The sequence below is a fragment of the Rhea pennata genome, chromosome Z (assembly GCF_028389875.1).
Source record: "Rhea pennata isolate bPtePen1 chromosome Z, bPtePen1.pri, whole genome shotgun sequence".
NCBI lineage: Eukaryota > Metazoa > Chordata > Aves > Rheiformes > Rheidae > Rhea > Rhea pennata.
In genome coordinates this window covers 8,383,942-8,400,039 of record NC_084702.1, presented here as the reverse complement: position 1 = coordinate 8,400,039, position 16,098 = coordinate 8,383,942, and the positions used below count along the sequence as shown (strand labels likewise).

Genomic DNA, 16,098 nt, shown 5'->3' with positions numbered 1-16,098 from the left:
TTGAAAGGAAATTAATTTCTTCAGTAAAATGTGTAGTAAATGGAAATCTTCTGTAACAGGAAAATGCTTTTCACATGTTGTTGCAGAGTTAGTAATTGGGTCTCTCATCTCTCCCTAGCTGAGGTGTTTTGTGTTGGATTGTGTAACTCCATACCCCTTAGCCTCAGAGGCCTCGGAGATAAATTCAGACTAACTGTAGCTGAGCAGTAGCAACACAGATTCCCTTGTTTGCGAGGGTGTTTGTTGGTTGTTTTTCCTGTGTTTCTTCTCGCTATTCATCTAGAACTGTTTTAATACGTTTTAATTTAAACTGAAAAGGGAAGAATGAAACACTGGATGCTCCTGTTGTGTCTTCGCAAAATAGGGAAAGCACTTCCTGCGCTAATAGGTTTGCCCTTCTTTGTTCTTGGAATAAAAAAATCTAACACCTTGATTGTTTTTTCCCACCTTTGAAAATGTTGCAGATCTAGTTTGAATTTTGGAGAGCTAGTAGATTCATGACATCCTCTGTATCCTGCTGGCCAAAAGAAACTTGGTCAGCTGACTGTGCTGCAAGGACACCTAAGCACCTCAACACCTGAAAAGCAGAATGGAAGCATACCTGTTAAATATTCCATTCTGCTCTTTCTTTTTAAATAAATGGTCAGTTTTATGTGTTTTGGTTCCTTTCAGAAAGCAAGGCTGATACTCATATCTTGAAGTACAGAAAGAGAAAAAAATAAAACTAGTATTGAGGGGTGGGAGGAGCAGAAGAGGAAAAGAATCAATTTCTTCTGTGTTGCACTAAAGAACCGGAAAGGTCAGAACTCACTTTTATCCCTTCTTTTCTTGCTCCAGATAACCTTTCAAGCTGAAGTTCAGCATATAAAAATACTTCTTTCAACTCCATTTATGCCAGCTGTTGCTTCTGTCTTTTTCCTCTGCAACATTCTTTATGAATTCTCTTATGCAATAACTCTAGAAGGAGACTCTGTTATTCATAACCTTATTTCAATGGAAAGGATTTCTTTAGTGGCAGTCAGATTGAAGATAAAAATGCCTTAGAGCAGATATCATAACCAGATGGGAAGGAAAGGCTTTAGATGTGAGATCTGTTTTTTTCAAAGCACCTAGATTTAGCTTCAGAAATACATTTTCTGTTGCTCTTTCTGAACCCTCCGATTTCTGGACCTATGACCTTCTGGACCTTTGCAATAAAGCTTGCTCTAGCTTGTGGAACCAATACTCCATGCCTGCCCACATTTTCACTGTTTCTTAACTTACTCTCCCATTCCTCTTCCCCCAAAACTCTTCTGTAAGCACATCAACTAAATGTTCTGCTTTTTTCCTGGTTCTCCTGTTTGGGGAGCAGGCATGATTAGCATAGACTCTGGTAGGGCTGACTCAGTGTTTTAATATACTGATGTTCTTGTATAGTGCATTGGATAGGATATAATTTAATGGAAGTTGGCAAGATGAGAATGATTGCACAGAGCCAGTCCCAGCAGTGCAGGAGAAGAGAACAGAAGAGTACATTTTTCAAATGCTGCTTGTGTCCAGTGCGTAATTATCATGCAGTAAGGAGAGGCAAAAGAAGACTTTGCATACTTCTAGAGAAATGCATTCATAGTGACAATAACACTATGAGGCTCTGTGCAGAGTATTTTACTTTGCAGGTACTTACCCTAAAAACATAGGTATGTTCGTCTCTCATTGCATTTAAAGACATTAGACAGCAAAATAGCAGTGTGTGCAACATTTGCACAGACAGAAGTGTGTATGTGTGTGCTTACGTGTCTTCACATACTGTGCTTCAGTGTAACGCAGTGATGTGATTTAAGATTTGCCTGACGAATGGTAGAGAATGGGGAATAGCTCTTCTAATTTCAGCAGTGCCTATAATCAGCTGGTGGAGGACGAGGCAAGAAGCCTAAAAAGAGTGTCCTGCACTTGCTGCTACTTTTGGGTGCTTTGGGGTGAACGGGATAGGAATCTCTTGCTCACTTGAGGTCTCAAGGCATGAAGATGCCTTTCTGGCTGAAGGGCAAATAGATACAGCTCCTGCTTTGTGTAGTGCTTGATGCTCACCCACCGGAGCTATGGAGTAAGGGCATTCGTGGTTCATCCAGGACCTAAGGGTTGAAAGCAAAAAGCTGTGCTCTTATCGGGTGTTGCATTCATTTCCTTTTTAATAGATTGTTTCTTTTCCTTTTGGAACCTACAAAACCATTTTTATTGCCTGCAAAAAGCCATCCATTTTGCTTTGTTCCAGGCACACCCATTTTGGCCCTTTCCCTGAAATGGCAAAATGCACAAAGGCTTGGCACTGCTCCTGCATGCTACATCACAGTTTTCTGTTCTGTTGTTGTTGTTAGATTGCAGCACTGATCCTTGTTTGTCTTTAGTATCAAGAAATGACTCCAAAGATCAGCTCATAATACCGGGATTGTGTTGATGGAGTGCTCATTGTGCTGTTTTAAGGAGAAGTAGTATGCAATCAACTTCACACAGAATCTCGTGCTTGTGGAGCAGCAGATATGAACTACGTCCTGGTAGTGTGGCCAGCTTAAGCTAAGGGCCAAAGGAATTTCATTGTGAAGATTCTTAAATAACTGCAAGTGTTTTGGAGGTTTAGTAAGGGATTCTTGTGTGTGTATGTTTAATTATATATTTTTGGTGGGTTTCTGTTGTGCAATCAATACTATTTCATGAAGAAGAAAATTATCAGAGATTCTGGTTTGGCTCTGATGACTTAACGTGAGATTTGCATGTCTTTATAGAAGTTTTATGAATAATTTTTTCATAGATGCTTTAATTTGCAAGTCCTGGGACTTTCCAAATAACTTGTTTCTCCCTCCCCCATCCAACAGTTAAACTGATTTTGGGCACAGTGCTTAGAGAAGCTGCCTGACTTCCTTGGTGTTGGGATGAGGGAAGTGGTGATGCTGCCAGATAGGAGGACAAGCAGAGAGCTGGGGAGAATGGACCAGCAGGTAAAATTAGCTCTGCTGGAGCTAGAAACAGCATGGGCTGGATGAAGCCACTAGAAGGCGGCCTAGGATGAGGTGTTTCTTCTAGTGGCTTAGCCATATTTTGGGTTGAAATTAGTGGAGGAGGTGAATAGAGAAACTGGATGAGAAATTCAAAGTGGGAAGAAAGCTTCAAAAAAAAAAAAAAAAAAAGAGAGAGAGAGAGGGCCAAGCTGGGATAGAGAGGGGAAAGAAGGGAGACCCAGCCTTAGGTGAGGAGCTGTGAGGTGTGGAAAACAGCACTGGTTTTCTGAGGAGGCCGGGAATAGAGCAGTGAATTGAGGGATGAAGAGGGGTGAGTAGGAAAGTATACTCTGTCTTGTTCAGAAAAAAGCAGACTTCTCCACTGTCTAAGTCCGACACAGTCCTGCAGGAAAGGACTGTGTGCACATATGTTCTTCAGAATATGTATCTGTAAATGTGTTTTTGCTCCCATGCTGGTATTTAGACGGCTATTTTGGGTTGATCTGTAAGTAAATACTGCAGCATGCCAAGACCCTGGTCTTCTAGCAGAAACATGCTGTGCTTAGGGGTTGTTTTTGCCTGCTGAAGAGTTGGCCTGCATGCTGTCACTTGCAGGATCAAGATATCAATGTGTTCAAGTCAGCCCACTCCTTTTACCATGGTGCACACCTGCCCACCATCCACGCTGCCACCCCCATCTTCTGCAGCACCAGGGTAGGTGCGGTTCCCCTGAGCATCATCCTGCTTCTGTCTGCGGCTCCTGGTGTCCCTGCGGCAGGCAAACGTGTGAAGAGTCATTGTGAAAGCAGCTGTGCTGCGTGTAGACAAGGCTCTTCTCAAGCACAGCCAAGGAAACTGGAAAAACAGAGGCTCTTTTTTCTTCTCTTTTCTTCTCCTCTCTCTTCTCCTCTCTCTTCTCTTCTCTCTTCTCCTCTCTCTTCTCCTCTCTCTTCTCCTCTCTCTCTCTTCTCTCTTCTTCCTTTCCCCTAAACCTTTTCAGTGCAACATTAAGTCACTTCCTGTAGATGCAGTAGGGACGCTCTTGTCTTTTGAGGTGTATATTCCTTTAAGAGAACACGACTTTCAAGCCTAGCTATTTAAAAGCAAAGCAGAAAGCTAAGTTTGTTTTCGGATACTTAACTGCCTACTACATCCTGCATGTCTTTTGCGGAGGAAACACGGGTGTGGAGCTTGGCGGATTAGACAGCCAAATGCACGAGTGTCCCCATACAAAAACTGCTGCATCCACTTGCCTGGAGACGGAGCTGCTGCATTTAAGGAGGAGCAGAGAGTGAGGGACAAGTGCCACAGGCAGAGAGACTTACACAAATGATCTTTTGCTGTTTGCTGGGGAAGGGAGCCTGGTGGGAAGAGGCAGGGGAGGAGGAGACTGCACCTTTGAAAGATTAACTGTTCATTCACCTAGGAAATGAATGAGCGCCTAGAGCAGCTGAGGACCTTAGGAGTAGGAGAAGGCAGAGCTTCCCAGCCCTGGTTGAGGCCAAACCCACTGGTGAAAGCTCAGCCTATGAAATGGTGTGGGCTGCTTGGCAGAGTTTACGCTAATGTAGGCTTTTTTTCCTTATGGGGTGAAGAATGAGAAAGTTGGGAGGCAGGGCTTTGGTGAGCCGAGAGCTTGTTTGTGACACATGAAGCTGGGATAGCCAGGAGAATTACTGGAGGCCTAGTTATACGTGGCTGGAAAATTTACAGTGTGGAGGCAGAGGCATGTAGCTAATTCAGGTAACCGGAAAGCTGGCTTTTATTATTCCTTCTGCTGCTCAAATGTACCCAGCTCCTCTAACAACTTGCAGCAAGTTTTGTTGTGTGGTGGTGGGCGGTGTGAGGGGGGTGTTCTTCTTTTCTCTCCCCTCTCTCCCCCCCGCCCCAGCCCATTTCTTTTTTCCCAAATAGGACAAAAGGAGCAAGTTATTTAGTATATAAAACTTCTGACTGCAGACGCCCAGCAGATTTGGTGGAGTTTTATTTAGCTTGCCCTGTGGACATGCGAGTGCTGTGTCTGGGGGACGTCCGAGTTCCTGTGACATCCGAGACGGCGGTTTCTCTTTTGGACGTGGAATTTGAGACACGGCTGGAAACAGGTCCAGCTGCATATTTTTAGTGTGCGGGCTTCATGCAGGTTGAGGATATAAGAGACAGAGGCACTGGCGAGAGTGAGCTGGTATTGCTGCTCTTAGGGCAGCGGTTTGCAAAGCAGTAAAATAACTGTGGATCAGTGTAAAGTCTACTGGCATTGATAGCCTAAGGAGGGGGGGGTTGGGGGTTTGGTAGCCTTTTTTAATGTATCCTCTAGAGAAGTCAGTCTTCAGATGATTCACAGCAATACAGTGTAATCTTTATGTGACAGCTTAGCATGTGCAAAACCTTGATGTGGTGTGGAAATACTGGAGGGATTTATGGAAGTACAGTTGGTACTTTGGGCTGTGCTACTTCTGTGCCTCTTTATTCATAAAGTTATCAGTGTGTGTGTATGTATTTACACGTACGTATTTATGTATGTGTATACATGCATATGCATATGTATGTGTATATATATATATATATATATATATGTACACATACACATTTATGTGTGCACCTTTCAGGATTTAAAATCCTATTGATTGACTTTGGAAAAGTTAATTGCGATTTTGTGTTAAAGGTAAATTAGCAGAATGGTCTGCTATCTGGGCTGCTGCAGCAGCCTCTGCTTAGTGGTGTGCTTGTTTGTACACTTGTGTTTCAGCGCCTGGCCTGCTGAGACATAGTTTCTTTTCCATCTACAGATCTTATTTCTTCTCTTGCAGAAAAAGAGGAAGCTGTTATAAATGGAGAAGATGAAAAAGAACAGAAAGATCTCTATTTTGTGGAAACGCCTTATGGCTACCAGCTAGACTTGGATTTTCTGAAGTATGTGGATGATATACAAAAGGGCAATACCATTAAGAAATTAAACATCCAGAAGAAGAAGAAAGCAGTACCAGCCTCTGCAGGCACCAAGAACCCTGGTGGCCAGTGCGGTGGCTGGACTTCCACTGAGTCTCTCTCTTCATCTAACAGTGATGAGAATAAGCAGTCGTGTGTGGCCACAAGGAGTCAAATAGCCCCGTCTGTCACTGTGAGACCATCAGTTTCCTTCGAAGCATCTCCTTCCTACCTAACTATCCCTGAGAGCAAGCAGCTTCCTCCTCCCTCCCCCCAGCCTCCCCGGCACAACCTCCATGTGACAAAAACACTTATGGAAACACGGAGACGACTAGAGCAGGAGAAAATGATGCAGGTCACACCAGGAGAGGTCCGCAGGCCCCGGCTCTCCAGCTTTGGAGGCATGGGTTCAACGAGCTCCCTTCCCTCATTTGTGGGATCCAGTGGGTACAGTCACATGTCTCAGCAGCTTCAAAATGGGTATCAAGGTAACGGAGACCACAGTGCCTACTTTGGCTCCTCGCTGGGCAGTTCTATTCGCCACAGCCCGCTGAGTTCCGGAATATCCACACCAGTGACCAATGTGAGCCCGGTGCATCTGCAGCACATTCGGGAACAAATGGCGATTGCCCTGAAGCGTCTCAAGGAGCTTGAAGAGCAAGTCAAGACTATTCCTGTGCTCCAGGTCAAAATTTCAGTGTTACAGGAAGAGAAGAGGCACATGATGGCAGAGCTCAAAAGCCAAAGGAAGCCCAGTCAAAATGATACGTGTGGTTTCAGAAAACGATCTTACAGTGCAGGAAATGCAGAACAGTGGGAACATCTGTCGCAGGTCAGAAGAGGTGGAGAGCTGTATATAGATTGTGAGGAGGACATGGAGAGCATGGAGCAGAGCTCTCAGAGGATAGAGGAGTTTAGGCAGCTGACTGCTGAAATGCAAGCACTGGAGAAAAAAATACAGGATAGCAACTATGAAACTCCAGCAAATCTTAGATTAAACAGAGAGAGCCTAACAAAAGAGAGCAGATCCATTGCTGTAGGTGCTGATGAAAACATGAATGATGTGGTTATATACAGCAGATCTTTGAGGCAACACAGAGAAGTAGCTGTGGGAACAGAGAAAGAAACAAGAGAGTCTGGGGTTGGGGTGACAGAAGCCATGCTTGGCTTGTCTACAGAAGTTGAGAAGGAGATAGAGCTTCAGCAGCAGACCATAGAAGCCCTTAAGGAGAAGATCTATAGACTAGAAGTTCAGTTAAAGGAAACTACCCATGACAGGGAAATGACCAAATTAAAACAGGAGCTGCAGGCAGCTGGATCTAGGAAAAAAGTGGATAAAGCCTTGATGGCTCAGCCCTCTGTCGTCAGCAGAATGGTGGAGGCTGTGATACAAACAAGAGACCAAATGGTGGGTGATCATGTGAATGTTACTGATTCATCTGTGGGGAACCATGTACAACTGAGCAGCGTTGGCACGTCCTGCAGACCTGTTGTACAGAGCACAGCAGTGGGCCCTGAGCTGCTCATGAATCAGTGGCTTGTGAAGGAGAGAGCAGAAGTGCGAGACCAGTGCACAGGGAGGTCTGTTGAGGTCTACGATAAGAAGGTGGGTGTAGAGACTAGCGTCTGTGAAACAGGTGTCAACACAGAGGAGTCTGTAGACGACCTGAGTCTCTGCAAGACGGAGCAGGAGATCAAAGAGGTGAGGTCAATAGGCTGCGGGGACTGTTCAGTGGATGTGGTTGTCTGTGCCCCAAAGGAGTGCGTGTCCCGTGAAACGGCCACAGAGGCTGTGAGCAGAGCCGAAGCCACAGTCATGGCCATGCCTTGTACAGCTACCCAGCAAACCAGCACAGTTGTGGAAATGATGAGCCAGTGCACTAGCACAGAAACAGCCTCTCTGGCAGACTGCGGCACAAATACTATTCTCTGCAGTTACGATAAACAGACCAACACTGTGAGTGTGGAGACGCGGACTGTGGCAGTAGGAGACGGCAGGGTAAAGGACATAAACGTATCTGCAAAAACACGTTCTGTTGGAGTGGGAACCTTGCTTTCCAGTCACCCAGGCTTTGAAAAACCCTCTGCAATAAAAACCAAAGACTGTGGCGTTGGGCAGATAAACATTAACGAGAACTATCTAGTTGGTCTTAAGATGAGAAGCATTGCCTGTGGACCCCCTCCGTTGTCAGCTGTGCCAGCCAGCACCAGGAGCATTGGAGTTGGGGGTGAGTCTGTTTGTGAATCCATGGGCACCCTCTTGGAAAGACCCCTGCCTCCACCCGAGCTGAGAACTGGCCTGGATCACTATATTGAGCGTGTGCAGAAGCTGCTGCAGGAACAGCAGATGCTGCTTGCAGAAAATTACAGTGAATTGGCAGAAGCCTTTGGAGAGCCACACTCCCAGATTGGATCCCTCAACTCTCAGCTTATCAGCACCCTCACTTCCATCAACTCCGTCATGAAATACGCTAGCACAGAGGAGCTACGGAGTCTGGACCTGCAGAAACAGTGTATGGACAGAAGTACCGTGTCAGGTAAGCTAAGAGCCCAAGCACACATTTTTTGCCCTTCTCGCAGGTTGCTCGTCTGGAAGCTTTTTGCTTGACTGTCTAGAAGAAGTGGGGAACTGGCTCTGATGAAATGCAACACATAACTTTGTTTTTGGATATATCTCTATTCTGTCCAGCCCAACAATAATAACTGGAACTGAAAGCTGGGGGTGTTTCTACCCCTCACAGGCCTGCAGACCCTAAAGTGCCTGATGAGGATGCTCTGAGGGGTCAAGTGTTTGATATAAACAAGAGATATCTGTAAGTATTCAGAGAGTTTGATTACCATGCAAGATACTGACCCCTTCTTACAACTTGAGGAGTATCTAGATCAATGTCTGTGGGTTTAGGATTTTGTCCTGCCTTTGAAGTTGGAACACCATTTTTAAAAATTGCAGTACATCAAATTTGACAGAGTTGTAAGTCGCATTCCACTTTTCTGTCAAATTGCCTGGTTTCCCAAGACATTTCCCCAGACATTTCTTTGCTCCTACCATTTTCTTCATTCTTTGTTCTTCACAGCTGGAGAGCTGCAGGGTGCTTTCCCCATTCAGGCTGTGTTGATTGCTTAATGATAGGCAGCTCCAGAGTGCTTCACAGAAACCACAGCTTGCATCTTCTCTGTTCCAATAAGTGTTTGTCCTAATCTGTAATTACAGTCTCATGTTTGAAAGGCGTGAACTGTAATTACTGCTGGAGGTTTTGATGACACTCAGCAAAGACAGGAATTCAGATTTAAATACTCTTTCTATTCTATTTATTAATTTTAAAATCTAAATAATTAATTTGAGGGATTTCTTTTTGTTCCCTGGGATAAAGTTACTTACAGTTTGTCTAGTAGTTTAAAACTTAACCATTTTCTGTAATACATTATAGGTGAATCCAACTACACAACAGTACTGTAATACTGTTAAATAAGCCAATAAATTAATAAATTTAACATCATTATGTAATTACTAGCAGTGACTATTAGATAGCATCTAATAGTCATTTAGGCATAATAGGCATTTACTGTGTATGCCATCACACAGTAAATGAAATGAATGGTAAAGGAAATAGGGAAAATTTGTGCAAACGCATCTGTTGTGGGTGCTGAATTGGAAATTAGATCTTGAGTAAGTACTATTCAGTGTCAGCATAGTATTACTGTCTAATACATGGCTATATAAAGCCTTTACAGTTTATTTACTGTCTTAAAAGTTTTCCTCTATTTTTGTTAGAGGCAGCTTGGTAAATCTGATTCTTTTCAGTGTTCATGAACTAAATGGAACCATTTATGAACTAAAACAAACTGAAGTAAAATTTTTAGCTTCCCATAGTAAAGGAGTAAGCAACATTTATGTTGAAGTAAAGAAAATAGATGATATCCTGTCTCTGTGCATGCAATGTGATTATTATATATACAATATTCTTTTCTTTCTGGTATGCATTTTATTCTTTGGGCTCTTACAAATAGTGATGCAATAATAATAAGAGTATCCAGCAAACACTGAAAAGTGTGCTTAAAACAATGAGCCATAATTTTCAGTAGCTGTAATTCCTTTCCCTGCTTTTATTATACAATGTCAAATGTGTAATCTAGAGGCTTGGAAGTATTTAGACACAGGTGGAGCAATGGATTATCTTTTACTAAAGATGTTCATACATGGATTCAGATTTCACATTCTTGCCAAAATTATTTTGGAATAATTTTGGTTTAGCATGTAATGTCATTATCTTTAGCAGTGGATAATCAGTGCAAAATCTCTTTTATTTTTAGTTGCTGGTAAGAATTACATGCTATGACGGTGTATATAAGTCAAGCTCTGCCCTTTAACATTTTAGACCCACAAAGTTAGGGTAGGAAGAGGTCATGAGTCTGAAATGTCTTTCTGTTAATTTTGAAAATACTTTCTTTGCTACATTTATCTGCTGATCCTGCTACCCATTCCTGTGGTTTTGTAAATCATATCTTCCTTTCTGTTCAAAAGTCTTCTCTCCCCCTTCTTGCTGAATAAAATACCGATATAAACAAGGAATTTTGTAAGCACCAGAACTAATAAAGCCCCGCTTTTTTTAAACTATGAATTGATATCTAATGATCACTGGCAAGCTCTTATTAAGTCTTTGCTCACATTTGGATCTCCTGAGTATACCTTTTTTGGTGTCTCCTGCAGGCACTCAAGCAACACTGCTTCCTCTATACATGGTTTCCTGGCCCGATTTTTCTGAAACTTGTATGAAGCTAAAAGTTCTGCAGAACACTGAGCCTCTGTCAGTTTGGTTAAAATCAGCATTAATGTCGTAAGTTATTGAAAGAAGCATGATTTCTCAAGCCTTGAGTCCTTAGAAAATCAAACTGAAAATAGTGGTAGAAGCAGTTGGTTTCAGATTAGCAGCAGCAGTGTCATCTTTAGTATTTTATTCAAAGAGCATTCTTAGCAAGATCTCTTAAAGGCAGATCAGTTTTAGGGCAGAAATACCTAAGCTAGCTTTGAGGTTGGTCGGTAACGGCAGTACTAGAAGCAGAACAACTGCTCAGGTCAGTTTGCTGTGTTTAAAATGTTAATTGTCAGTACTGCTTCTGATATTGAGTTAACATATTAATCTAGGTACCTTATGACATACATACTCTTGAGTTCTTCTGATTTTATAGACTTTTTTTCACCCCTGTTAGTGCTGTGAAGAATGGGATGTACTACAGAAAGGTGTATCATCTTACGGTAGGTGTGAGCTTATGATAGCTGATGAAGAGCACTAGTACAGAATTATGTTTAAACATGAAGCTTGGACCTTCCTTCAACAAGTCATGACCCAAGTTTGAAACTTGGCTGAGTCTGCAGCTTGCATTCATTGCAAGTCAAGTAAATCTGTGAGACTGTCTTAGGACTGGGTCTGTTAGCAATTACTTGTTACAAAATAAACACCTTTGCTTCCATAACTAAGCAACTCATTTACATATGCACTGTGTTTCAGGAGCCCTAGGGGCTTCAGGGAAATCAAATCTACTTTCCAAACAATCTAATGTCCACTCTGCAAATTGATTTTTGGCTAGTATGGGAGCTTTATCTGCATTCAGCTGGATCCTACAGTTGTGGGAGACAAACCTAGATACCTACAGGTCTTTATTCTTCTCAGTCTGGATGCTGTGCAGGATTAAGAGAGACAAGTGTATTCTGTTTATCCATCTTACTATGGCAGAATTTCTGAGATCTTTTAGCTACATTTGACTGCAAGCGTAATGTATTTTGCAAAGTACCAACTAGAGGCCCAATGTAGTACTTGTAGTGTGTAGTTACTTAGACTATTCACAAAGTCTTGTAGATGGATGCCATTTACAGACAAGGAGTTTGCTAGACTGTTAGTTAAAAACAACTCTTCTGCCTTGAAAGGTTACCTGAGCATATTGGACCTGAAAAGTCATGGTTATTGTGCCTCTGTGATCTTCAGAGTATCAGTTTTACATTCACTTGTTGGAACAGTCCTGTCCCAAGGAGCCCCATGAAAACATTGGACTGATCTTCAGGAGGTCACTTCTCAAAATGAGAAGTTAAGGGTGTGAGAGGAAGTTAAGCAAGTGGTGTCAGGAAGCTTCACAGGCCTTAGGAGAATATGATATGCCATCTGGTAAAAAGATCTTCCAAGACTTTGAGCTGCAACTCTCCCCAGAGCTGATGAGGCAGGCTGAGGGAAGATAGAAACAGGAGAAAGGATCATGGTGTGAGATGCCACTGTTTGTCCAAAACTGATGTGTATCAGCTGGTGTTGTTGGCATTGGAGCAGTATTGCTGGCATGGTTTTTGTCCTTGGCATCATAGATAATGCAAAAATCTCAAGGAATTAGAGGAAGCTATTTTCTCTTTACCGTGATTCTGTTTGTCCAAGTTTGTAGCCTATTTTCCTCAAAGATGGTGTAGCTTGATGGGTTGATAGCTGTTATCCTGGCAGCATGGATCACATTAGTGAAGTTGAGGATATAAGGCTTACCTGTGCTTAAGGAGCCAGGTGCTGTTGAAGGCGCTGGCATGTCAGTTGAGCAAGCAAAGCTGCAGGCTGCTGCGGATGGCAATCAGCATCTACTTTTTTTAATGTGGAAGGTGGTATCTACTGACCTGCTGTTGTGACCAGCAGTCAGGACAGTAAGCAAAGTGCCAATGTCTCCAGGTTATCTGAAAACCATAGAGACTTCTATAGTAATTGCTGGGGGGTTAAACTCTATTCTCTCCCCCCCCCCCCCCTTTTAAATACTTCTAAGAGGGGAAGAAGAGATCTGGTCAATAACTGTCATGTAAAGTACTTAGCTGGTCTTATTCTAGTCCATTTCCATAAACAAAGAGGTTTCAAGATATTTGACATACTTGCCCTGATTATGTGTTAACAGAAGCTTATTATGGGCTTATTCAGAGTTCAACTGCTGTGTTCAACAAGCAAATCTATAAATTCTTAATATGAGGAGGTTCCCATTTTTCCAAGGAAGTGCTGGCTTATTTTAGCTATGATAAAGCATCAGCTGAGAAGATCGACTTCTCATAATCGAGGGAAAAAAAAAGAAAAGTTGTGAGATGACTTTTCTTGCAAAGCATCATGAGATGCTTTGATCTGCCACTGATCAGCCAAATTAAGGATGGCCTTAACATAGCTTCAGACACAGTTTGGCTGGAAAAAAGTATTTCATAAATAAGCTGATCAGTCGCTTCACAGAAATAGCATTTTTGTTTTCAGTCTTGGTCTAGCCATCCTGTTAAAAAGAGCAGTTTGCCTGGAGCTGGATGGTACTTAAAACATTTACCTGTGACTGGGCCTCAAGTGAATGAGCCTCCTATCATTTAATCAATTGAACCAATAAATTGGTTATATGTGGCAATTTTATTTTTGTTTTAAGATTTTTAGTTCATTGACTTTTAGCCCAGAATGGCTCAAAAGTACCTGTTAAAGGGAAATAACTCTTAGTTTTTTGTATCTGAGACTTTTATATGGTGAAGGGATTAATATCAATCTTTGAATGTTTAACTCATCACTATCTTTTTATTTACCTTAGTAAAATGGGTTTATTTCATGAAGAGTTCTGATGTATAGACCAGGTAGAAAGTGTATTAAAAAAGATACATTCATATAAAAATAACTTCCTAATGAGAAAGCAGCTTGATAAGATTTAGCCTCACTATGGAAGGCTAAGTGTTCTTCAGTAATCATGATTTCTTAGGGAGCTGAGTGCTATTGTGACAAACTCGTGTATATAATACGTAAGAGAAGAAATTCCTTTCAGGGAATGTATAAATCGTATCATTGGCCTTTGTCAACATATTGTGCAAATAAATACTTGCACTGATCAACAGGTTAAAAATAAAATCCATGTGTAGTTACTGCATAGGCGGCAGGCTTGTGCCCTTTTTTTAGATAAAAGCCTGTGATGTTCCGGACAGAGAGGCAGGTTCTCATCCCTGTGGTATTTGATTCCCCTGGCTTCATTTGCACTTGTCTTGGTTTCCAGTGGTACAGAAGTACTATCAAGCCAAGTGATTTTTATAGTCTGACTTAGATTTACTTCTTCAGACTAAATGAGATTTTCAAAAGCAGGAAAAGGCTACACTTTTTATTATCATAAGTTCAGCACAGACCTAAGAGGGGGAAAAAATAAAAAACTATTTGAAATTTGCCCAGTCAGTTTCCCGAACTTGCTAACTATGTGGCTTCAAGAGTACTTAACACTGCCATAAATGGGAGAGAAGGTCAGTAATCAGGCAGGGAAGTAGCATGTTTACAATAGACACAGATGCATTTGTTGTCAGATGTGGCATGTTGTAGTTTGATGCTGATGTATAGCACTTTTGCAGTTGTTTTGGTTTAAATTGATGAGATTTTTCAAAAGCAGCAGAAGTGATGTAGAAATAGGGGTTTCATCTGAAAAAAATTAGAAACAGACACATCTGTTCCCTAAAATCACTGGGATTAATTACTAAAGACATTTCAGACACTTCTTTCCCACTGAAATGGATCAGAGTAGCTTTTCGCATATGTCTGATCAGTTTAAGCCTAAGTTTTCTGTTGTGGTTTGTCATACTTCTAAATTACCAATGAATTTTTTTCCAGACCCTATCTTTATGATAAAATGCATTTAGAAATCCCTGGCAGCTGCTTGCTGTGGTTAGCTACATTATATTTGTATTTAGAATCGTATGCTAACTTTGAGTTATTTACTCACAGCAATGAACAAACACAAGTCTGTGTGGTAAGTGTACCTGAATGGGTACGGCTGGAGAGAAGGATTGGCTAAGTAGTGAGTTGGTTGGCTGATCTCATGTTAAGCATTGCAGTCCTAGACCTGGTACATGGATCTGTGCTTTTAGTGAGGGTTTCATTTCCACACTTGAGAAGCTTGCAGTGTGTCCTGCACCTACAGGAACGCTACAGCCTATTGGAGGAGAAGAGAACTTGGTTAATTCAACTTTTGATTTGGCCAGCAGTTGATTAAGCTCTTAAAACATTATTGACTGTAGAGCTGAGTAGCACAGCCACTTAGTCCCAAGTGGCTTACACCTAATTGCTGCTCTCCAGGCATCTTTATAACTTGTTGTGTGCTGTCTTGCAAAGAGGAAGACCTGAGAGTTGATGTTGAATGCTAAATAACGGCTTGCAGCTCTAATGCTGTATTGGGTCCAGTGCTGTTTTTCCTTGAACCTTATGAGTAGTAGATATGAACAGCTCTATTAGGAGCATTGGCCAATTTAGATAATGTAGTTATTTCCGTGTGTTTGTCCTCCTGCCTTTACGACATGCTCTTTTGTCAGATCTTGGAGGTTAAGCAGGACTCTTCCGTGCTCGTTTGAAGCCTTGTGTGCCCCAGATAACACCTCAAACATAGTGTGATGCTTCTTAGCCAGTGAGCATGAGCCAGAAGTGGGTCATGGGGGAACCTACCAAGTTTCTGTTGCATCGGTGGCAGGTTTAGCTGGGAAAGAGGCTGTGACCCAGGAAAGATAAGTCTTGTTACTGCCTTTCCCCCTTGTCTCTGTGCTACCCTGCAGCTCCTTCCCTTGCCCAGCTCTGTCCCAAGGCAGTGCTGGCTTCAGGCTCTACTCAAAGCCGTGTTGCCTTTGAGGCTGGAATAAGGGGGGAGAAAAAAGGAGGCAAGGTGGAAGGGCTCGTGCCAGCCCTTAAATGCTTTTACCTTTTTTGCTAGGTGTAACGTTTTGGTGCGTGTCATAGTGCACTGAGCCCCAGCTCTCTCCCGTGAGTCGCTGCCTTTGCACAACGCTTCTGACTTGGGGTATTGCAAAGCCATGTGCACACTGTGCGTGTGCATCAGGCAACTGCCACCCTCCCATCAGAGAGCAGCATTGCGTTTTCAGTCTGTCTCACAAAACCAACTGACCCAGCCACTGTGCGTTACAATTGGAAGCAGTAATTACATTTGGTCGTCTTTAATTATAACTGACCTTGCTCCAAACAAGTGGAGGGAAGGGTGATTTTCTTGTTTTTCAGCTAAAGGGAGTTTAGAAAGTTTTTTTTCTGGCTCAACAGTCCACACTTTGGCAGCTCTTTTCCATGATTAGCTGCTGAAGGATGATGTTAACTGTCACCAAACTTCTGCGGTCAGGAAGTGTCATGATCTAAGTTAATCACTGCTATAAAAGAAGACCGGCAGGGGAAGCAAAGGCAGAACTCTAGCA

General features: G+C 42.4%; 1 protein-coding gene across 9 annotated transcripts in view; it reads left to right on the top strand.

Moving 5' to 3' along the window:
* The window catches only part of KANK1 (KN motif and ankyrin repeat domains 1), a 127,519-nt gene that overhangs the window by 94,093 nt on the left and 17,328 nt on the right, over positions 1-16,098 (top strand). For all 9 annotated transcript variants that reach the window (XM_062599412.1, XM_062599415.1, XM_062599416.1 and 6 more), the window contains one exon: positions 5,780-8,434. In XM_062599412.1, coding sequence (XP_062455396.1) covers positions 5,780-8,434 — 2,655 coding nt within the window. The remainder of the gene's footprint in view (positions 1-5,779; positions 8,435-16,098) is intronic.